This window comes from Helobdella robusta (genome assembly GCF_000326865.2).
Source record: "Helobdella robusta unplaced genomic scaffold HELROscaffold_62, whole genome shotgun sequence".
Classification (NCBI taxonomy): domain Eukaryota; kingdom Metazoa; phylum Annelida; class Clitellata; order Rhynchobdellida; family Glossiphoniidae; genus Helobdella; species Helobdella robusta.
The window spans coordinates 514,746-538,854 of NW_008705346.1; the positions used below are offsets into that span (position 1 = coordinate 514,746).

The 24,109-nt window shown below is 30.5% G+C and overlaps 5 protein-coding genes across 5 annotated transcripts in view; 2 read left to right on the plus strand and 3 right to left on the minus strand.

Annotated features, from left to right (window-relative positions):
- Positions 1-3,025: 3,025 nt before the first annotated feature.
- Positions 3,026-7,734, plus strand: HELRODRAFT_88114 (hypothetical protein; the record flags this gene model as incomplete). Its single annotated transcript, XM_009029762.1, has 7 exons — positions 3,026-3,072; positions 3,667-3,794; positions 4,421-4,493; positions 6,189-6,324; positions 6,844-6,900; positions 7,075-7,251; positions 7,489-7,734. Coding segments are annotated over 7 exons (864 nt in total), but the record flags the coding sequence as incomplete, so codon positions are not given.
- Positions 7,735-10,359: 2,625 nt separating this feature from the next.
- On the minus strand, positions 10,360-11,528 carry HELRODRAFT_88137 (hypothetical protein; the record flags this gene model as incomplete). The annotated part of the gene is made up of 4 exons (XM_009029765.1): positions 10,360-10,431; positions 10,587-10,694; positions 10,980-11,100; positions 11,404-11,528. The coding sequence occupies 4 exons, from the start codon at positions 11,526-11,528 to the stop codon at positions 10,360-10,362; spliced, it is 426 nt and encodes a 141-aa protein (XP_009028013.1).
- Positions 11,529-11,850: 322 nt separating this feature from the next.
- HELRODRAFT_186060 (hypothetical protein) lies at positions 11,851-16,358 on the plus strand. The gene is made up of 10 exons (XM_009029815.1): positions 11,851-11,926; positions 12,018-12,154; positions 12,380-12,501; positions 12,809-12,932; positions 13,045-13,136; positions 13,372-13,465; positions 13,552-13,626; positions 13,775-13,952; positions 14,270-14,325; positions 14,488-16,358. The coding sequence occupies exons 2-10, from the start codon at positions 12,142-12,144 to the stop codon at positions 14,577-14,579; spliced, it is 846 nt and encodes a 281-aa protein (XP_009028063.1). The 5' UTR covers positions 11,851-11,926; positions 12,018-12,141; the 3' UTR covers positions 14,580-16,358.
- A 1,701-nt stretch (positions 16,359-18,059) lies between these two features.
- On the minus strand, positions 18,060-22,272 carry HELRODRAFT_193900 (hypothetical protein; the record flags this gene model as incomplete). Its single annotated transcript, XM_009029816.1, has 10 exons — positions 18,060-18,693; positions 18,859-18,891; positions 19,152-19,334; positions 19,468-19,876; positions 20,018-20,088; positions 20,479-20,502; positions 20,936-21,015; positions 21,227-21,310; positions 21,703-21,823; positions 22,253-22,272. The coding sequence occupies 10 exons, from the start codon at positions 22,270-22,272 to the stop codon at positions 18,654-18,656; spliced, it is 1,065 nt and encodes a 354-aa protein (XP_009028064.1). The 3' UTR covers positions 18,060-18,653.
- Positions 22,273-22,528: 256 nt separating this feature from the next.
- HELRODRAFT_180511 (hypothetical protein) overlaps positions 22,529-24,109 on the minus strand; it is a gene marked incomplete at both ends in the record, with an annotated part of 6,511 nt that continues 4,930 nt past the window's right edge. Inside the window, 5 exons of the mRNA XM_009029817.1 lie at positions 22,529-22,704; positions 22,819-22,891; positions 23,009-23,170; positions 23,270-23,341; positions 23,903-23,973. Coding sequence (XP_009028065.1) covers positions 22,529-22,704; positions 22,819-22,891; positions 23,009-23,170; positions 23,270-23,341; positions 23,903-23,973 — 554 coding nt within the window. The remainder of the gene's footprint in view (positions 22,705-22,818; positions 22,892-23,008; positions 23,171-23,269; positions 23,342-23,902; positions 23,974-24,109) is intronic.

Sequence of the window (24,109 nt, forward strand, 5' to 3'; positions counted from 1 at the left end):
AAGAATAAATGAATGAAAACCCCATTGTCTGGTACTTTATATATTTACAAGCGAGTATTTTACATACAGCGTGTTGCTAATTTGGGTGTATATCGATTTGAATTGCAAAATGCACAAATACAAAAGAATGAAATATCATGTGTTACTTTTGAAAGAAAAGAATAGATAGAGAGAAAGAGCGAGAGAAAAAGAGAGAAAAAGAGAAAAAGAGAGAGAAACTGGATAGTGTATTAAGAGGAGTGAATATCTTTGTGTGGTTGTTTTTTGTTTCTCTTTGTTTGTTTGTTTGTTTGTTTGTTTGTTTGTTTGTTTGCTTGTTTGTTTATAACACTCCGACAAAACAATAACAAGAATAATAATAATATAATAATAATAATAATAAGAAGAAGAAGAAGAAAAGGATGAGGAAGAAAAGACAGAGTAGACATTAATGATAAAGTTGTCATGAGTGAAGAAAGGAAAACTTAGATAACGATCAGAACAGATCACAAAGATGCATGTTTAATGGTGACGATGCTGACGACGATGCTGATGATGGTTAGATAAAAAGTTGCAAAACTAAGAAGCGAATAAAGAAGAAGAAAAGGTAAATAATGATAATAATAATAATTTTTCTTATTATAATAAATTTGTATTAAATTCAATGACAAAATTCTTCTTCTTCTACTTCTACTTCTTCTTCTTCTTCTTCTTCTTCTTCTTCCTATTACTATTATTATTAATGACATTAATAATCTGCCAATACTGACAATACTGATGATGAAAATGATAACGTGAATGAATGTATATATGTATGAATGTAAGTATGTATGTATGTGTGTGTGTGTGTACGTATGTATGTATGTATGTATGTATGTATGTATGTATGTATGTATGTATGTATGTATGTATGTATGTATGTATGTATGTATGTATGTATGTATGTATGTATGTATGTATGTATGTATGTATGTATGTATGTATGTATGTATGTATGTATGTATGTATGTATGTATGTATGTATGTATGTATGTATGTATGTATGTATGTATGTATGTATGTATAGCATCATGATATATGGTTTTATAATAGTCGTTCATCTATATTATATATAAACCGCTTATTCTCAAGTCATTCAAACTTTAATTTCATAAATAAATGTATCAATAAATAATAAATAAATGTATGTAGAATTAATGTACTCAATTGTTGCTAATAACATTAATTTAATTTCATATCAGTAATTAGCTATCTATAATTAACTTTAAATTTAGTTTAATTCAAAAAAACAAATTTCAACTTTAACGGTTAATGGATAAAATATTTCTATTATATCATATATCGTACATATTATTATATATATATATATGTGTGTGTGTGTGTGTGTGTGTGTTTGTGTGTGTGTGTATAGAAAATGATTGACTGACTCTAAGAAATAAATTACAATGAATTATAAATAACAATGAATTATGAATAACAATGAATTATGAATAACAATGAATTATTATGAATTATGTAGTATTATTAATCACGATTTTAATAGCATTCAATACTAATACAGTACTAATACTAATGTAATACTAATACAATACAATACTAATTCAATACAATACAACTTTTGTAAGTAAAAATACTAAGTATATTTATTCACTCAAATTGGTCGTACATAAATGTGGCAGGCTTAAAGATGTCGGATATATCGTTCTTTTGTTTGTATATATAGCAAAATTAATTTGTTAAAACATTCCTAAATATCGGATATATTGAATTATAAATGTTGTACGTGCCTAACTAACTTTAAAAAATTGTGGATACAGTAAAATTTATGATAAACATTATCATATTCGGATATATCGACGTTGAAGCGATTTTAAGTTACGAACTGTCTCGGATATATCGAACTTGATAGACAGACACAGACAAACATACAATTATTAATTAATTAATCAATTAATTAGTTAGTTAATTATAACCGATTTATATAGAACTTTTTCATAGTTAAGCCAAGTGTTATGTTAACTATAATGGGTAATTTTTTGTCAGGTTGTGTTGTGTTGGGATCCAAAAAAGGGAGAAAAAAATCCGAAAACATTCAATCCATCGGCCCGGATACTTTCAATAGCATCAACAACAAAAACATCAAAAATAATAACAATAAAAACAATAAAAACATAAAAAACAAAAGTAATAGCAACAAAAACAACTACACTACAACTACTACTACTACAGCAGAAATCATCTGCAACAGCGTCAAAGAAACAGAAGAACACCGAATCTCAGTAAACATGGTTAACCTCAATTTTGAAGAAAATAACAAGAATAATAACAACAATGACGACAGCAGCAGCAGCAACGACAACAACGACTCGAATAATAGTAATAATAAAGAGCAAACTTACGCTAGCAACAACAATCTTGCCATAGATGACAACAACGAACAAAGAATTTTTTCTAAGAATTCTCTCATGAGAAGTAATGAAAATTTTTCCAAAGAATTTCAACATAGTCAATCGTCGAGCCTGGTAATTTACTAATTAATTATTCATAATTATTATAATTAATTACTCGGAATTAATTGTTTTTGAATAATTTATGATAATTAACTGTAACTCCTGGTGTAATTATCATATTTCTTTTATGAATCAATCAATCGTTAAAAGTCTGTTACTGTATGTCTGTGAATGAAATACGTTTTGATAGATGCATAATAATCTCAAGAGAAAAAGAGAGGGTATAAGAGAAAGAAAGAAAGAAAGAAAGAAAGAAAAAAAGAAAGAGTAAAAGAGAGAGAAAAGAGAGAAGAAGAGAAGAAAGAGAGAGAGAGAGAGAGAGAGAGAGAGATAGTAAAAGAATTTTCACATATTTTTTTTTTCATTTTAAACAGCAAATCGTCAACTGCGACAAAAATTCTCACTCCGTTTCCTCAGATCTGAAAGCGCTTACTTTAAATAATAATAATAATAATAATAATAATAACAACAACAACAATAATAATAATAATAACAACAACAACAACAATGATAATAATAAATCGCTCGATAGCCCGTGGATTCAGCTTGGCGGTCATACTGGTCAGTTTCATGTTTTTTTTTGGTCATTTCTACTCATGTTGTTCTATGGACTACTACCACTACTACTACCACTACTACTACTGCTGCTGCTGTTTCTGCTACTACTACTACTACTACTAACTGGCTGGCGATGGCTTAATAGCTTGTAATTGTTTCCCTAAAAAAGACATCTATTTATAGAGATATTTATGCTGAATACAAACTTAATTGTGCTGATAATAATAATAATGAGAATTTTATTATTCGTATGTTTATTTTTATCTTTTTAAATGCTTCCTATCAATTTTAATGAAGCGTGGGGCTTAGCACTTAAGTTTTGATAGCAACTTAACTTGGAAATAGATAGCTATTAATAGATAGAAGAATATGAATGAAACGAACGAATGAATGAACCAACGAACAAACGAACGAACAAACGAACGAACGAACGAATCATTGAATGACTATGTAATAGTCATTAAAAATAAATAAGTAGCAACATGTTTACAAAATTGCATATACTGTATTTTTCTGACTGACAGGACAGGGCGGCTAATACTGATTTTGAATAAATCAGAGGAGATTTTTTTTAAATGTTATTAAATTTGCTGCTATCAGGTAGTTTTCTAAGCAACAGTTGTGGAACCATTATGAAGTTATGTGACGACAAGTCTCTAGAACTCAATTCATACAGGAAAATCCAATCCGATCCTATGTGTAACATCTGTCCGAAGTTTTTTCATCATGTCGAGCGCAATGGTCAAAGTAAGTGATGGTTTTTTTTGTATGTTTTTGTGTTTTTGTATGTGTTATTGGTTTCTGTGTTTTTGTATGTGTTATATGTTTTTGTATGTTTTGTGTTTTTGTGTTTTTGTAAGTGTTATATGTTTTTGTATGTTTTGTGTTTTTGTATTTTTTTGTGTTTTTGTACGTTTCGTATGTATTTGTATGTTTTGTGTTCTGTATGTTTTTGTATATATTGCGTTGTATGTTTTGTGTTGTTTTTTTTGTATAGTTTAATTTTTTGGTATCGAATTTTGTACGGTTGGTTTGGTTTTATATATATATAGTGTAGTAGGGGTGTTGTAATTATTTTTACTCTAATAATAATAATAATAATTATTAATATTATTATTACTTTTATTAGTAGTAATAGTAGCAGTAGTGAATGTAGAAGTAGTAGTCGTCGTCGTCGTAGTAGTAGTAGTCGTAGTAGTAGTAGTAGTAGTAGTAGTAGTAGTAACTCGTCCAGTTATAGATCGGCTGTGTGAGTCAGACATCATAAAACATATGTTTGCCTGCAAAAATATTTAACCAAATAGACGATGATGACGACGATGATGATGACAATGATAACAATGATGATGATGACGATGATGATGACACAACAGCATACATCGAGTTAGAAGATCTTTTGCAGTATTTCACTGATCCTAATGTCATGGATATCAAAATGGGTACCAGGTCAGTTGTTGTTATTATTATTATTGTTTTTGTTGTTGTTGATGATGATGTCGTTGTTATTGTTATTGTTTTTGTTGTTATTGGTTAGCTACTTGTTTTTATTACGGTGTTACCTGGTTCGTATGCTGTCTGAAACTGAAAGACAATAATCTATCATAAGCGTTCATACCCGTTCATATCCGTCTGTGGTTCAGACCCTACGTACAAACGTCTGTGTGCGGTTGTGCGTGTCGTTCGATGTGTTTGCTCTTGTTTACTTGCTTGTTTTCTTGTTACATACAAATGTGAAGTACACAAATTATAATATTTCTATACTCAAGCTCCACCAACCACAATATATCACTCTCTCTATATGTGTGTGTGTATGTGTGTTGTACGTACGTGTGTGTGTGTGTGTGTGTGTGTGTGTGTGTGTGTGTGTGTGTGTGTGTGTGTGGGTTTGTCTAAACTGAGTTAGTACACGAATTGATTTATAGTAAACAACAACATCAGAATCTAGTTTTGCGCTAAAAATGATGCCGACGATGAAGATGATAACGATGATGATAATCGAGATAATGATTAAGAGAGGGTGGTTTGAATGATGACGACGACGACGCCGATGTTGGGTTGTGATGATGATAGTGTTGTTTTTGGTGTAAACCTAACAGGTGCTAAATAGAGGCACCTGAAAAACAGATAAGGAAAAAAAGAAGCCAGTAAATAAACTATCGCGTCCATCATGATGATGATACTTCTATCGGTGCATCTTTGCTTTCTCTTTCTTTCTCTTCCTCTCTCTCTCTCTCTCTCTCTCTATCTATCTATCTATCTATCTATCTATCTATCTATCTATCTATCTACCTATCCATCTATCTACCTATATCTCTTCCATCTCACAGTTATTCGATTCTTTCCATGTTAATAGCAACAACGTTCTTATAAATCTGTAATCCAAATATTGGTTGTGTGTGTGTGTGTTTGTGTGTGAGAGTGTGTTTGTGTGTGTTTGTGTGCGTGGCGTCTTTAAATAAAAAAGATCTAAGATTAGATTAATTTTATCTTTATGAAATCTTTTAACATTCGCCGCATATAACAAGAATGAGAAAAAAAATGATTTGTCGAGGTTGTTGCTCTTGTTTACACATCATCATCATCATCATCCTCATCCTCCTCCTCCTCATCATCATCAGTTGATCATCATTATCAGTTGATCATCATTATCAGTTGATCATCATTATCATCATCAGTTAACCATCATCATCAGTTAATCATCATCATCAGTTAATCATCATCATCAGTTAATCATCATCATCAGTTAATCATCATCATCAGTTAATCATCATCATCAGTTAATCATCATCATCATCTTCGTCGTCATCGTCACCATCGTCTTCACCACAACCATCATACCGGTATTTGTACTGACGGTACAACATTTGTTGGGTTTTGTTGGCTGACGACGATACTATTTATAGAGGAATAATGCTATTTATAGCTATTTGTAGATGGTAGTTTTTATTCTAATTTTAGTCTTAAATAAATGAATGACGTCATATCGTTGATTCCACGATTTCACACGAATACGCATGCATCTTTAATATTCGCACAAACACATACTCATACACGTCACACACACACACACACACACACACACACTCATGTACACACACACATCACACACACACACACACACACACACACGTACCCTTACAGAACTTTCTTAGAATCTGAAGTAACGAACGACACTTGTCGAGTTGATCTGTACGACAAGATGATTAAGATCTGTCCTAAGGAACCAACAGAAGAGGAACATGGGAAGAAAGCTGTCACTAAACTGAGATATATGCAGGTGTGTGTGTGTGTGTGTTTGTATGTTTGTGTGTGTAGGTGTTTGTATGTTTATGTGTGTGTGTGTATGTGTTTGTTTAGTTGCGTGTTTATCTACGTAATTTTTGTCTAGGAGTGTTATCTTGATTTACATTTTTTCAACTTCAACTCAAACGCAGGCTGTCACCTTTTTTTAACATCGAAAATTCAGTCAAGTGCATGTTATGTATGTGTGTTTGTATGTGTGTGTGTGTGTTTGTATGTGTGTGTGTGTGTTTGTATGTACGTGTGTTTTTATGTATGTGTGTGCGTGCGTGCGTATGTTTGTGTATGACAAGTTGTCGTTAACATTGCGTTAAACAGTAGAAATAAGAATTCAATATTTTAAAGCCTAATCATCATTTAAATGGAGATATTTAGAATAGTTGGGCTTCTAAAATTGTCGTTATTTAAATTATTTTGAGGTATTTAATTATTTTAACATGTTTAATTTTTTTAAAATCATGATTAATTTGAAATGTCGTTTCAATCCCGTCAACAGTTCCGTGAGAGGATGAGTTCCACTGCTAATTTAGGGTTCAGAATTGAAGCAATTAGAGTTAGTATGTCATGTCAATGAATGAATGAATGAGTGAGTGAGTGAGCGAGTGGAATAATGAATGAATTAATGAATGAATGATTGAACAAACGAACGAACAAATGAAAAAATGAATAAACTGATAAAAAAAAGAATGCATGAATAAATAAAATAACTACAAAAATTTCAAAACAGTTACAGGGCCAGTCGCCAAACAACAATTTAAAGACGACACGAAAGCGAGACGAAGTGATGCAGTTTATAACCGAGCACTTCATGAAAGGTAACAAACTCATCTGTGAGAAGTTCCTCCGTAGGTTGAGGCACATAAAAGTGTGTCTCGAATCATCTGAGTATTTTAAAAGCCATGAGGTTGGCGTTGTTGTAGGTGTTGGTGCGGTTCTGTTGTTAATGGTTGGATGTTTAGTAAGAGGTGGCGATTAAAAATAGATTAATGATGGATGAATTGTTTAAAATTATTGATAAATCTGTTTAAATTACAATGAAATCATGAACTAACCAACCAATCGACCAACCAACCAACCAATCGATCAACCAATCAACCAACCAATCGACCAACCAATCAACCAACCAATTAATAAAATTCAGTTTATAGGAAGTTCTCTACTATTCGTTTACGACGAACTGAATGAGGCGAACGTCTGGTTGATCGATTTCGCCAAAACTCAATCCACGCCTAATATGGACCATCGTAAAGAATGGTGCTGCGGAAATCACGAAGACGGCTACCTCACTGGGCTTGATAACATCATATCGGTCAGTCTGTGCGTGTGTGTGTGTATGCGTGTGTGTGTGTCCGTATTTGTATGCGTACTATATTTTAGTTCTCTTTAGTTTAATTCAAATCAAGTTTTGAAAGAATCATATGTTAAGAATCGTCATTTCTAGATTTCAACTTGAAAAAAATCGCGTACGGCGTGAAAAATAATCTCTTAGCATTCGAATTCGACCAACGCAAATCCAGCATTTCACCGCTACAACACCGTGCCACAAACAACTTCGACTTTAACAAAAAAATATTAACCGTTAATTAATTTTCCATTAATGAAATTTTCGTTTTTGAATTTCACAGATTCTTGAAAGTTTCTTGGGAAACCAGTCTTAGCCAAAGAACAAATCAATCATGTACTATATATATATATATATATTAACGTGTTTGTATACTCTTTGTGCAAGTGTACTACTTAAATTGTATGCATGAATGTGTATTTACATTGTACGTTTGATAGTGTACTTATATTTTTTGTACGTGCTTGTATTAAGTAACACATAACCATCCAGAAGCATGCCATTTAATTAGTGTGATGAAGACTACTTTTTTATTATTTGCCATTTTTATTTACAATTCTATTATTAAGCAGAATTATTAATTGGATAATTAATTAACTTATTTATTGTTTAATTAAATAATTTATTTATTATAAATATATTTTTTATTTGATATCCATTTCGAATTTATTCGTATTATTGTATATCACAGTTTTTTTTCTGTATAAACATGTGTATATTTCGTTGTATATTTGTTTGTATATTTGATTGTATGTTTGTATATTCAAAAGTATGTAGGTATATGTTCTGAATGTATACTGTATGCGACTGTGGAGTTTCTAATTTTGACCATCATTTTTTAATTAAGTTCATTTTTTTAACCTTTTCTTTCATTCATACACTTTATTGATTTTTATTTTTGAAAATATTTAGCTAATTACCCAATTTAGAACCGCCATTATGACTTCATGATGACGTAACAAACAAAGATACAGAAGAATAAACGAACTAATTCATAAACGCTTGTTTTTATGTGATATTACAAAAATTATTTAGTTACAGTTAGATAGCCAAAAATGTCAGATAAAGATAGATAGATGGATGAATAGATAGATAGAGAGAGAGAGAGAAAATGAAAGAGAAAGAGAACAAGCTATAACATTCGTATGAGACTTAAACTATTTAAGACGTAAAAGAGATGAAGACATTTATAAAGGTGACGAGAAACATCATCTTAAAGTTAATAGATGTCTATATATAAACGAATCAACCCTCTTGATGGTTTGAACCTTTGAACATTCAGTAGATAACTGTTTAAAGGTTCAATATCATATTGGTGGTATGCCTTTCTGAAGTTAACAGTTTCACATTTGCTATCAACCAAGTCTGTCTCAAGTTTTATACAGACCTTACGTCTGTAATTTTATTTTTCGGAATATACTACGAAATGAAGAAATCTCAAGAAGTCGAATTTATTAATTAGATTCACCAACATGAGGTTTAAACCACAAAATTCTTCTCAAATATCAATCAAACAACTGACTAATCAAAACACATAGATCCAATCAAACTTTACTTTCCAAGTTCCGTTTAAGGAGAACTTATTTTACCTCAAGGTGGGATATCCTCCCCCAGATTAAGATTATTAGAAAAAAAATTAACGACTCAAACAATGGTAAAAATTGATTTATAAATCACATTAAAGCCCCTCTTTATTATCATCAACCAACACAGAACTAAAAACAAAATTAAATTTTATTTAAAAGTGAAACCATATCCTTATCGAGTTTCAAGCGCGAACTTCCAGCTAACTTTTCATCGAGTTTCTTAAAAAAATGCCCTTTATATACATCTTGGCCAGTATTTAGGGCAGCATATTCTTTCAACACCTAATTGTAGAATGTGAATAATTATAAAAATAATAAAAAAATATAACAATAATAATTTATAATAATAATAATAACAGTAACAATAACTACTTTTTTACGGAGTTTTTTGATGTGCAGCTCTCCACCTGGTGCCTCTCTTAAAACTTTTGTGATGACTTTTTTCCACTTGAAAGATGGATTAAAAACAGGCTCTATCATGGAGATATTGTCTATGTTGATGACACTATTATTATTATAATCATTATTATTGCTATTATTATTATTATCATTATTATTATTGTTGTTGGCTTTTTCAACATTTTCAACAGCTTTAGAGTCAGATAGTTGTTTATTCTTATCATGTTTTTTTCTTTTTTTAACCTCTGGCTCCAAGTTCGAGCTATCATTAGAGCTATCATTATTTTTATTATCACTATTTTTATTATTATTATTATTGTTGTTGTTGTTGTTTTCTGTTTCCCTTCTCCTCTTTTTCTTTTTCTTATCTTTATCCTTCAACTCATCTTCAGCCCCAACATTAACGTTATTGTTATTATTATCCATATTATTATTATTATTATTATCCATATAATTATTATTTCCATTATCGCTGTCCTTGTTGTTGTTATCTGCACTCTCCTTTTGCTATTTGTAAATAAGTATATGGAAAAATTTCATCAATACAGCATGGTTAAAAAATTCATAGATTCCATAAAACTAAACGGAATAATTACAAAAAATATCATTATTATTATTAATTATTATTATTATTTATTATTATCATTTATAATTAAAATTATTTATTATTATTTTTATTAAACTGTCATACTATAGCATCCCAAGCTTGGTCAAGCAAGTTTGTGTCAAACAGCCTCAGACTATTTTTCAGGAAATTCTAATGAGAGAAAAAAAATTATTTATCAATATTTGCATATTTATTGTAATAATAATACTTATTTTGTAATATAACGTTATTAATAATTATATTAATGAATAAATATTGTTTCAAGTTATAATTATAATTATATAGTTATTGTTATAAAAATTCACCAGAAACTTAGCCTTCTTCCTTGGAATGTTAGGATAGTTGGATATCTTCGTTAGCAGATCGGTCAGTTTTTTGTTAGCTTTACATTTTAATGCAGCCTGTTGCACTTGCTATAATTATGAACATAATAAAAATAAATAAATGAATAAATAAATTAATTAATTAATGAAAGATTAAATAAATAAAAAGAATAAACATTAGTACAATTGAATAATGTACAATAATTTAATTTTTAATGAAATCTTTTAAATTAGAAATTCTTAAAGCTACTTAGAAAAAAAACCATATCAATTCAACAGTTTAAAACTGAAAACAAAATTGATAAGGTAGCATGAACATTATAATATCTCTTGAATGACTTTTAGAAAGTAATGAAAATAATTTTAATTATGAACCTGGGTCCACAACTCATGTTTCTGCTCTCCCTTCTTGGCACCTGGTCGGGGTTTGAAATTCTTTCCAGAATATTTCTCCTCTTCACTTATGCATTTGTTGTGCTGAGCATAATCCTGGCCCCTGGATCATAATTATAATATAATTAATTATTTAATTTGCATATAATTATTTTTTAGCAATAAAAAATCACTATCACTTTACTTATTTACTGCCAATATAATTACTAGTTTTATGATCTCAGTCCACTTTTCAGTTTTAATTTATTTAACAATTAAATTTAATAATAAACATTTATCATGAATTAAAATAAGCTCCCATTTACTTCAGAATACAAATATGCAAATACAGTGCGGCAATTCTAAATTTATATTTATTTTAAATTTTTAATAAAATGCATTTTTTCAGTTTTTTTTCTTTACTAACCAAAATTCTTTCCCACAATCAATGCAGGACAGCATCAGACAATTCCGGCATGTTGTTTGGCAATGCTTCTCCACTTGACTCAATTTTAAAGAATCGCCGCAAACACTGCAAGCAAAAACGACCATTTTCAATTAAATTTAGAGAAATAAAACTCTAATTTATACCGAACTACCAAACAACCGGAGCATGCAATTTTTAAAAAACCTAATATCGCCCGTCTACATAGTTAACGAAATAAACATTTATTTGTTATCTGCCGTGCAATGTTTGAATGAGGAAGATGGTTAAGAAATTTATTTAGCAGAATCAATCATAGATGCTAATTCAGATGTATGGGCTGAACATTTCAACATATGGCTATGTATTTGATTGAATTTTAGCATAAATCTACAAAATTTAATTTTATGGCTGCAAAAAGTTATTTTTTTTCCGGTACAAGGTCGAAAACGAAACTAGAAAAGTTTATCGGTGCCCGTGCCCACATAGAAGCTAATTTTGCGAAGACACACGTTTGTTGAGAAAGGTGAGGTGATTGAGCTTATTAATTTTTATTTTATTTTTACTATGTACTCGCATTAAATTTGTTAATTATTAAAATAATCCTTCAACAACAGGTGTTTTGTGTTAAAATAGGAAGACAAGACTTGAAATATCACGCGCATTGATTGATATTGATAGATAGATTGATATACTTAATAACTTAACTGTTGTTAGCAAACATCAATCAATCAGTCATCAATGGCTGCACAAAGTAAGTACCCAACATTTACAGAGAACTTTTGACAAATTCTTACTTTTTTAGAATTTCCAAATTATAATTATATTGAATAATTTATCTCATTTTAAATAGCCTTCATTGAATTGTCAAGCATACCTATGTTGATTTGCTGACTTATTAATTTAGAACAAGTAATTCATTTGATAAGAATTTATTATTTCATCATTTGATCTGAATTTTCATTATTTCTAAAAACAGAATTACGTTTGGCCCTGATACAGTTCACTGTTGGGTCTGACAAAGCAGCAAATTTGAACAAAATATGTAGTCTGGTTAAGCAAACATGCCTAGATCACAAGCCAAACATTGTAGCCTTACCTGTGGGTTATCTCATCTGCCTCATTTCCTTCTATTTTCATTAATTTTAATTCAACAATTAGTTTGAATCAAATTAATGTTGATAGTTTATACAATTTGTGTTCTACTTTTATGTTTCTTATTGGGTAAAATTTTTTATTAGACTATTAGATAGAACTCGCATATTTTACATTTACACTAACCCTAAATTTAGGGAAAAACTTGACATACAAGGTATACATTGAAGGTGATTTCACTTTTATTTCATTTTATAAATTTTCATTCAATAGTTTGAAATTTGCTTTTAATTTTATCTTTTACAACTGTAAGGAATGCTGTAACTCTCCATTTGGACATGAGTACTTCAATGAATATGCAGAATCCATTGTAGATGGTCCATCTGTTAAAATGTTCTCATCTGTTGCTAAAGAGAACAAGATTTTTTTAGTAGCAGGTTTTATTTAAATACTATTTATTTATTAATTTATTATTATTAGTTTAATATTACATGAATTACAAAAAAAAATTAAATTAAACTTCAGTAAAATGAAATAAATTTGATGTAGGTTCAGTTCCAGAGAAAGGGAATGATGGAAAGCTATTCAACACAACAACTGTTTTCAACCCTGATGGCAATCATATTTCCACATTTAGAAAAGTGGATTATTATTATTATTATTATTATTATTATTATTATAACCGTTAATTTTATAACCGTTTTAAATATGCCACCTATTTGCACTTGTCATAGTCAATGAGCAGTTAGCCAATTCGTCTTTATAACCATAATTCTTTTTTTCATTACAAAAACTCATAATTTCATTTCAATAATTCATATTTTTATAATAAATCTTCATAATAATTTCATAATTATAACAAAAATTCCTCTCCAGGTCCACTTATTTGACATTGACGTCAAAGGAAAATTTTCATTTCAAGAGTCCAAAACGCTGACAGCTGGTGACTCGCTGGCAACATTCAGCGCATGTTAGACGACTTTTTTTCGTTTTACTATTATTATTATTATTATTATTATTATTATTATTATTATTACTACTATACATTATACCTAGATGGCTGGAAAATTGGCTTAGGAATCTGTTACGATATAAGATTTGCAGAGATGGCCCAACTGTACTCTAGAGCGGGTTTGTAAAATTACTTATTTCTTTGGGTAATTTTAATCATTTTCTTATTCTTTCTCAATCTCTCACTGACTCACTCATTCAATTACTCAATCACTCTCATTCAATCACTTACTCATTCAATTACTCTCACTCTCTCTCACTCTCTCAGGCTGCAAGTTACTGATCTATCCGGCGGCATTCAGCATGGCAACGGGTCCTTACCATTGGGAGATACTGACAAGGGGTAGAGCACTGGATAACCAGTGCTACGTGGCTGCCGTCAGCCCGTCCAGATGTCTCACTGCTTCCTTCGTGGCGTACGGTCACTCCATTGTTGTCAATCCGTGGTCAGACTTCAGTTTTTTCTTAAATTTACAATTTTTTTTCTAGTGTAAATGGATGCATGCGTCATGTCTTTCTGGTATCTTTTTGCATTTGCCTCCATGCCAAACGTCTTAACCATTATATAATACCGTCACGCTGTCTTAATTAATTTTTGTTTTGTTTGGTTTAAATTTATCTTATAAAGTGGTTAATATATTATTTATTTATTTGTTTGTTTGTTGACCAAACTTAAAACTGAAGTATAGGTTGTTGAAAAAGTATAGAGTTATAGATAATTTAATTTATAATTTAATTTTTGCTATAATAATTAACTTCAAAGGGGTGAAATAGTAACAAAAGCAGATGAAACTGACAAGACAATCGTTGCAGACATCGGTAAGATAGATTTTATTTCTAAATTATACATACCATACTAAACTGTATGTCGCATTGCATTGTGAATTGCGTAAATTATGATATACGTTGACAAAATAAACCATGGTTAATGTTGTATTGCTTATAGGGTTAATTTAAATAGTTTTAAATCGTTTATTTTAGACTTAAATTATCTGGAGGAAGTGAGAGAAACTATCCCCATCAGCAAGCAGAAAAAAACCGAAGTCTTTGAAAAGTTTCAAAAAGAAATTTAAATTTCGACGGTATAACCTAAAGAAATTAATTAATTCGATAATTAATTAAATGATTAACTAGAAATGTTTTATTTTTGAAGATTTTTGAGTTATAAACACGCTTAAACGAACTTCAACTGCCGATAAGATTCATATTGAATGTTAATGTATTTATGTGAAAAAGGTTTATATATGCTCTATCTATCATTTGTAAATTTAATTTGATTATTTTATAAATTAAATCTGAAATAAAATTTAAACATAGTAAATTAAATAATTCTTCAGGAAAAAAAAAACTTTTCGGAATTCAATTATTTTGAAAAACATTATCTATCCCAATTAGTCAACTTTAAAATAAAATACCAACTCGACGAGACGAGGAGATACAAAAAACAACAATAAAACTTTCTTTATTTTCATAGTGTAAAATTATATATATATATATAATAGAAATAATACGGTAAAACGATAAAATGATATTCGCGTTGTAATTATTAACGTGCGTACTGTGTTAACATGTGATGTGTAACCAATGAAGCTTATTTAATTATTATACATCAGTTATCAATTTTATCGTTCCAGTCATGATTATATATATATATATATAAACATAATAATAATATTAATCATAATAATAAATAATTATTATAATATTTACTACTACGAGGTCATTATTTTTTTAATACTGTTCGACCAAATTAATAAAAATAACAATTTAGCATCATTTGTTGAAGGTAGATAAGGAGATAATTTTTCAGAAATTTTATGAAAAAAAAGTTTAATTTTAGCATTTTAGAATTTATATAGCGCCCTATGATAATACTTAAAAACGCTTCTGGAGCTTGGTGGATAAAGAAAAACGCTTTCAGTTCTTTGCGAAAATGTTGAACAGTCAATCCGGGTTGACGTAGACTGTCCGGCATCAATCCTGGCCTACGCAGACTGCCCGGCAAACTGTTGGACCTGCGACTACAAAACCACTAGTGGCCAATTTATCATCCGTATGTGTCGGAATACGACGAGCTGTTGCTGTTTTATATGACAAATTTCTCGAAAGATAGTGTGAGGGTACACCGTATGAGAATTTCAACACCAGAATGGCGATTTTGGACAATATTCTTTTTCTGATTGTTAGCCAATGAAAGTTAAATAGGGTGTACAAATATAAATATATATATGTATGTAAATTTTCTATAATATATATATACACATATATGCTATGAGGAGACCATATTTTACACAGTAATGTATGATCTCTACCGAATTGTTGGCATTAATCAATTTAAAGTTTGTCTTTTAAATTTTCTTTACTAGAATTTTTTAGAAATTGTTCAATTTAGTGAAAATAGAATTATTATTCATCATAAAAATTTAATAAAACTGTTGTTATCCAAGATGGACATTATTTCGATTTTTCACAAATCATCTGCAGTCTAGCTATATAGTTATATAAACCAAAGCTGCACTGAGAATGATTTGTGAAAAATCGAAATAAGGCCTTTCTTGGATAACAACAGCTTCATTAAATTTTAATGACGAACTTGGATAATAATTCTATTTTCAATAAATTGAACAATTACCAGAAAATTCTAGTAAGGAAAATTGAAAAGACAAGCTTTAAATTGATTAATGCCAACAATTCGGTAGAATTCATACAATTCTGTATAATATATATATATATATATATATATATATATATATATATACATATATACATACATGTGTGTGTGTGTAAAAAAATTTTAAACTGGAAACGTAATATAAACGAATGAAGTGATTTAAGAAGCATTATAGTTTGAAAAGAAAACTGGAGTAAAAATATATATAAAAGTAGCACATATAAATAAATACACATAATATATAACTCAATAATGACAAAAAAAAATTTTGAATGGTGGGTGAAATTTTAGAAACATTAACGAACAAACAAATAAACAGACAAATAAATAGATAACAAACCCAATAAATATAGTATAAATTCGTCCATAAATAAACATTGATACTAACAGCAAACACTGTATTAAGAATTTACTTTAAAAAAAACACACACACAAACTGATGTACACCTTTGTTAGAAGTTACGAAAAAATAAAACACACATTTGTTATATAAATATGTGTGTGTTTGTCGTGTGTGTGTGTGTGTACGTGTTTGCTGTAAGGTTTTTAGAGCACAGTAAAATATCTGGAATTGTTTCTAAGATTAAAAAAAAATATAGATAAACACGATACCAATTAGGATATAAATAATAAACTACCTAAATGGATATAATAAACAAATGAACGACGCCACCAAAATAAATAACTCACTAATACAGACCAATACTCACGTAAACAACAACAACAAAAACAAAAACTACCAAAGCATCTGAATAAGAACACCGTCAACTCTACAAGAGATAAACTCAACTCAATTGAAAAAAAAAATATTTAAAACATTAGTTTATTTAAAATATAACCAGATTAAAACACAAACAAATATATAACAATGACAACAATGGTAATAACAACAACGTGATACATCGATGGTATGTGTATCTATATATACACACACACATATATATACACATAAATACATATATATGTTTAGGTAATAAAATTAGGACATTCTATCTGCTAACACCGAAAGTTAAATTGAAAAAAAAGAGATGATGTTAGTTGTTTACATATTTTCGTAACAACAGCAACACCATTGTAAAAATCTCCTCGATGAAAATTAATAAAAATTCATGTAAGAACAACGCGGCAACAACAACAAAAATACTATCAACGTCTTGTACCTATATATATATATATATATATATATATATATATATATCATAGCGCAGAGCATATACAGCGCCTGTCGCGAGTGAACCAGTTTCAAACTCTTCACTGTGGCAGGCTGAATAAATGATTTTTATGACGCTTTTTGAAGTCACTTCAGCTCAATTTATGGCGCTGAATTTCTTCAAATCAACAGGTAACGCGCTCAAAGTTTGGGCAGTTTCTTCTTCTTCTTTTCACAAAATGTGAGGATTTGATATTTAGAACTGCTATATATATAACATTTCAAAAACTCGTCCATCCTTAAACAAGCCAGCAAGTAAACATCCAATCCCAAGTTTATCATCAACGACATTGGGCAAAAATATAGTCATTCTTTCACATTCCTTTGAAAAGTTCACCCAACGCACGTCCGCTGGCAATCACACGCACACATAGAACTAACTCTTAAAAAGGATTGCCCCTGTGTGAAGTTGAACTCAGGACAAAACACATCAACTGGATAATTGCTATATCAGTTTACCAATCACATACGTATACAAGCAGACACACACAGAGAAACAAGCGTATACCTACCTACATACGATGTATATATATACATATACGTTATTGACAGCACATATGATCTGTCAGAAACTATGTATATCTATACAGATTTCAAACGCTTACATACTCACTTGGTTGAGTTAGTACTGGGATGAAAAAAATAAATCTAGCTGAGATTTGCTTCAGAGAGTTTCGTCTCACTAGATGAGGATTTCGATTGAAAAACTTGGCATGTAGTGAAAATAGAAGTTTATTAGAAGTGGTACAATACACCGACAATAAGATAAGTCAAAAACAACAAACTGAAATAAAATGATAAAATAAAACTCGGCGCACAAAACAATATTACTAGAATTTAGACGATCATATTCAAACCTAAGCAAATGGGTATGCATGGTTTTACGTTAAAACTTCTTAATAATACGAAAAAAAATTTCACGTCTAAAATTTACTAACACGATTCACGCCAGCGATAAAAAATAATGATATATAAATGAAAAATAGTATATATATATATATATATATATATATATACCGCACGAATACCACATTATTAAGTACACATGTACGCACAGGTACAATACAAAGATGAATACCGTGTCGTTGAGTGTGTACTATTGGTGGTGGAGCGCTGGTTACAGTAAAGTAGTACTGTGTATTTGTATATATACACGCGCGTATGAGTATGTATGCGCGTGTATTTGTGTGAATGCATGTGTGTGTGTGTGTATTTGTATGTATGTGTATTTGTGTGTATGTGTATGTGTGTGATTGTATGAGATCCTTAGTACCTCCTTGCGTCCAGATACGATGTTATGTCAACCCTGCTTGGAGGATAAATACAACAATTTTATTTAAGGAATGGATGAAGTCATATTTACATATTTGAGTTCCTAATTTGAGATTTGATAAATACCTTTGATATAATTTCAAAACAACAGACGGAGTTTGAGGCTAGAAAATTTTTTCAAGATGTAAAAACAACTCACCCTCCATTGATTTCCATGCCAAAAACAGGCGTCCTGTGTGCATTGAAACAACACGTTTATCAACGTAATCATACGCAACAACAACAACAACAACAACAACAACAACAACAACAACAACAACAACAACAGCAACAACAACATCTTTGTTAGATTATACAATTAATTAAACATTTCACTGTCCATACGTAACTTCTCATCTAGTAGATCAGTCAGAAAACAAAAACTTAACCAACCATTCACACACACACACACACACACACAAACACACACACAGAAAACACACAAACCGACACCTTTGTGCATAAAACTCAGCAGATGCCCTACTAATGGCATCGGCCGCTTGGGGGAACATGACATTGGTGGAGCCTGTGGTGATGAACCTATTGTTGTGGAGACTGGAAAGGAGAGGATTCGCGGATTCGAAACCAATCAATCCGGCAGACGTTTGGTATGTGCTGTTGCTTGCAACTGGATACCTTCATTAGGTGAAAATTGATTATTAGAGAAGCTGGATTTTCGCAAAAAAAAACGTGTTCATCATTCAAAAATTGACATTTAATATTGAATAAAATGAATAAAAAGTTAATAAGCCAAAACAAATGAGCAGACCGTATATTGACGGCTGTTGGGAAAGTAGCTTGTGTGGCATCTTGGTAGGCTGGATTGGTGGCTGCAGCTGTGAAGAGAGCATTCGATGAACTCTGGAAGAGGAGATTGGTAGAACCATTAAAATTTGTGGTGGTTCTGTTGTCAATTGGTTCTCGTTGCTGGTAGATAGATGACTGAAAAGCAGCCTGAGTCGGGAATTCCAGGGAAAAACCCGAAAACGTGATTGGCATTTCTTGTTTTCGTTCGTACGGGTTGAAACGTTCAGTTAGAAGTTGTTGTTGTTGCTGCTGCTGTTGTTGTTGTTGCTGGTGATGTTGGGATAGCAAAAGTTGCTGTTGCTGGGTTTGTTGCTGTTGTAGTTGATGCTGAGGTTGTTGCGTTGATATGCGAGACTCTATATACACTTGACCTGGGTAAATAATTTATGTATTTATAAATACACAAAATATATCTACTCACCTATTCATTCATTCATTTATTCATTCATTCATTCATTCATCCAGAACACACATAAAATTCAATCACTAATTCATTCATTCATTTCCCTAACCAGAGAGTTGTTTGGCATTGTTCTCTCTCCTCTTATCATCATCTCTTCCTGTAAAAGCACCCCTTGTTTCTCTGTTGAAATAGTCATCCACAATCATTTGATAATAGATTCAACAACAGTTTACTGCCACTTCAACAACCACCACTACCTCAATTACTACAACTACACTACCATAATTCAGTAACACCAATACAAATAACAATACTACTGCACCCCTTGTTTCTCTGTTGAAATAGTCATCCACAATCATTTGATAATAGATTCAACAACAGTTTACTGCCACTTCAACAACCACCACTACCTCAATTACTACAACTACACTACCATAATTCAGTAACACCAATACAAATAACAATACTACAGTTAAGAGTAATGCTACAAATAAAATTATAGCTACTCCACTGCAAGGGTAATAGAATTCAATATAAGAAATGCTACTTGATGAGAATTTCTTGACTTACCTTTCTAAATGGCAATCTTTAGACCTGGTAGAATATGAATTGAAAAGTCATTTAATACAAACATGACAATACATACATTACAAAGAATAATGTCATTTTTGATACACATGTACTGTACAATCACAGTTAAAGACAGAAATAAACAAAATAAGACCTCATAAAGCATATAAAAAAGGTTAACTTGCAAAGATTAACTAAACAACAATTAAGCATCATACCATTATACAAAACACATACATACAAACACACAAAAAAAGAAAAAACATACAACAAAATAACAAGCAAAACATTCAAACACACAAAAAACAACTAACAAATTTAAAACACAAGATACAAAAAATACAAACATGATGTACAAAAGATATACAAAAAGTACACAAACCAGTGTCCTTCTAACAACACAAAAGATACAAAAAAAACAGACATAATATACAAAAGATACAAAAAGTATACAAACCAGTGACCCTCTTTTCCACACCTGTAGCAAACATCCTTATCACCCATACCAGGCCTAGAACGAACCTTGCTATGGGATACCTATGCAAATAAATGTTTATCACTATTCATTTCATACTCAGTGATAATCAATTAAATTATATAATATCACTAGTTCAGTTAACAAAAGAGATCTATGATGAAATTAAAACATTTCTTGGTGATAATAATAATGTTGGATTATTATTTACAATAAATATTAATGTCATAAATAAATGAATTATGAATAATTAGAGAAAAAAAACACAGCAACCTGAATCCTGAGGTTACAGCCTTGAAAATTAGTTCCATCTAGAAACTTTAATGCCCTTTCTGCATCATGTGGGTTGACATAGTGCTGCAAAAATATAAATATTCATTAAAGAAATACTTTAAATAAAAATGAAGTTTGATCTGATATTTAAAGAAATACTTTAAATTTAAATAAAAATGGAGCTTCATCTGATATAACCGTAAAAGGTAAAGTAGTTTTGAGAACTTGAAAAATATAAATTTATAAATAATGAAGTAAAAAACGGTACTGCAACTACATAGATAGATAGACAAGTCAGTTAAATAGTTGACAAATTAGTTTTTATTTACAATAAAAATAATCAAATAATTAATGTAACAGTGACACCAAGTAAGGAAGTAAGAAGTAATTGAGTAAATTTTCAAATAAAAAGAATTCAAATCAAAAATTTCTAAGGTGTGGCAGCAGTAGTAAAAGGTTGATGAGAACAAACAAACCACAAATGCATAATCTTTGACAATATCACATTCAGATACTCTCCCAACTGATTCAAACAGGGTCCTCAAACTCTGTGAATTACAGTTCCGAGGTATGTTGCCAACAAATAATTTAGTAGACCTTGTTGGAATAAAAAGTTATACTGTCGGTCATTGGTAGGTTAAGTTAATGTTAATGAATCAATTTGGCATAAGCTACAATTTCTAGAAAAGAACTCAATTCAATTATTAATTTTCAATAGGATTGTCATCACATAGGTCATAGAAATTTCATAGATAGGCAGATACACACTGTCCAATTTTTGTTTTTAGATTATGAATCAACGACCTTGTCATGTCATACAACTGGTTAAATTTTAAAATATTTTAAAATTAAATAAAAAAAAGTGTAATTTGCCAATGATTTCGTCGAACGAAAAGAAAAAAAACTTACATCGATGACAAAATTTCCGACCAATCAACAGCGCTTTTAGCAAACGAACATCATAAAATCAATGTACCAGTTGAAAAATAGATGCAACCTAACAACGTATCAGAGGCAGAGCGTTACTGGCGAATCGTGCCGGCCATGTTGATATTTAAAAACTAATTGCGCAGGGATGCTACGAAATGTTCCATACTTCGGTAATATCGATACTCCGAAATTTTTTAAACCACTCTAACCGACACGGTTTAATATTTTTAGTTTTTATCATTGCAGCTCTGACACACGCAGAACCACTAACGTTTTATTTAAGCGTTCGGGTAAAAAATTTACAACACAGTCAGAGCTAACAACGAAAATATTATCTAAATCGTCGCAAAAACAAAATAAGTTAAAAAAAAATTATTTCTCTTCTGATTTTGGCTTAATGATGACTTCCTCTCCCAATGATTTCAACAATTCCATCCTATAATCATCAAAGTCCCCTTCGACTTCAGCGATGTTGCGATCCTCAACCACCCACAACTGACAGTTCGTGTCTCGTATCAAACGCTCGTCGTGACTAACTATCACCACACCTGACAATTCAGTTTTTTTGCTAATTAATCGCATTATTAACTCAACTGATTTATTGACTAGTGAACTGTCTAATCATCAGTTGACAGCTAAACAAACAACAACTTCCTCCTTACCTCCAGTGAACTCATTGATAGCTTCGGCTAAGGCATCTATAGACTCAATGTCAAGGTTGTTTGTAGGTTCGTCCTGATTTGAAACGAAAAAAAGAATAACAACAACAACGAATTAAGACATCAAAAACACTGCCACACGCCAACAAAAACAAAAACAACACATCTTAAAAACTTTGAAAAACCATCTGACCAAAACGAGTACATCGGGCTTGCTACAGTTCAAATCCGCAAATGCCACACGCGATTTCTGGCCGCCAGACAGATCTCTGATGGGTATGGTGTGTGTGTGGCCCGGTAGGCCAAACCTGCCTAACATTTTTCGCGACTCCTGATAGTCCAAGTTATATTTCGTCTGAAAAGTAGAGAAATGATAAAAATATGAATTAATAATAATAAATAATTATCAAAATAATATAATTAAATAATAAAATCCTAATAAAGATGGACGCACCACGAGGTATTCAACGGATGATACATTAACGTTGAGTTGGTCAGCTGAATGCTGATTGTATTTTCCGATTCTCTGCAATGAATGGTAATGTCAAATGTAATGAATTATGGTGTAATGTGATGAATTATGATGTAATGTGAGGAATTATGATGTAATGTGATGAATTATGATGTAATGTGAAGAATTACGGTGTAATGTAATGAATTATGGTGTAATGTGAAGAATTACGGTGTGATGAATTATAACTGAATTATAACTGGTAATGCAGTATAACGAATTATATGCTTGTGAAATGTAATGCAATCACACAATTTTGTGAAAAATTGTCTGTAGGAAAATTTATTTCATGGTGAATGAATGAATGAATGAATGAATGAATGAATGAATGAATGAATGAATGAATGAATGAATGAATAAATGGATATATAAATATATGATTGATTGAATGAACGAAATAAATAAGAGAACGAAAGAGCAAAAATATAACGCCCACCAATCTGTGGTTCTTTCTACTTTCTCCTTTGTTCTATGAAATATAAAAACACAGCGTAAAAACTTCCAAAATAATATAATAATAATAATTATTATTACTATAAATATGAAATATAGTTATAAAATTATAAGAATTATTACAGGCTCTAGCTCTCCTAGCAGCAACTTCAACAGTGTACTCTTTCCAACTCCGTTGTTACCTACTATGGCAACTAAAAATTTTGAAAAAATTATAATTATAATTATTTATTATTATATTAACAAAAAAAAAATAGAAATAATAGTTGAAATAATTATGATACAAACTTCTTGACTGCATGTCAATGCCAAAATCGACATCAATGAACA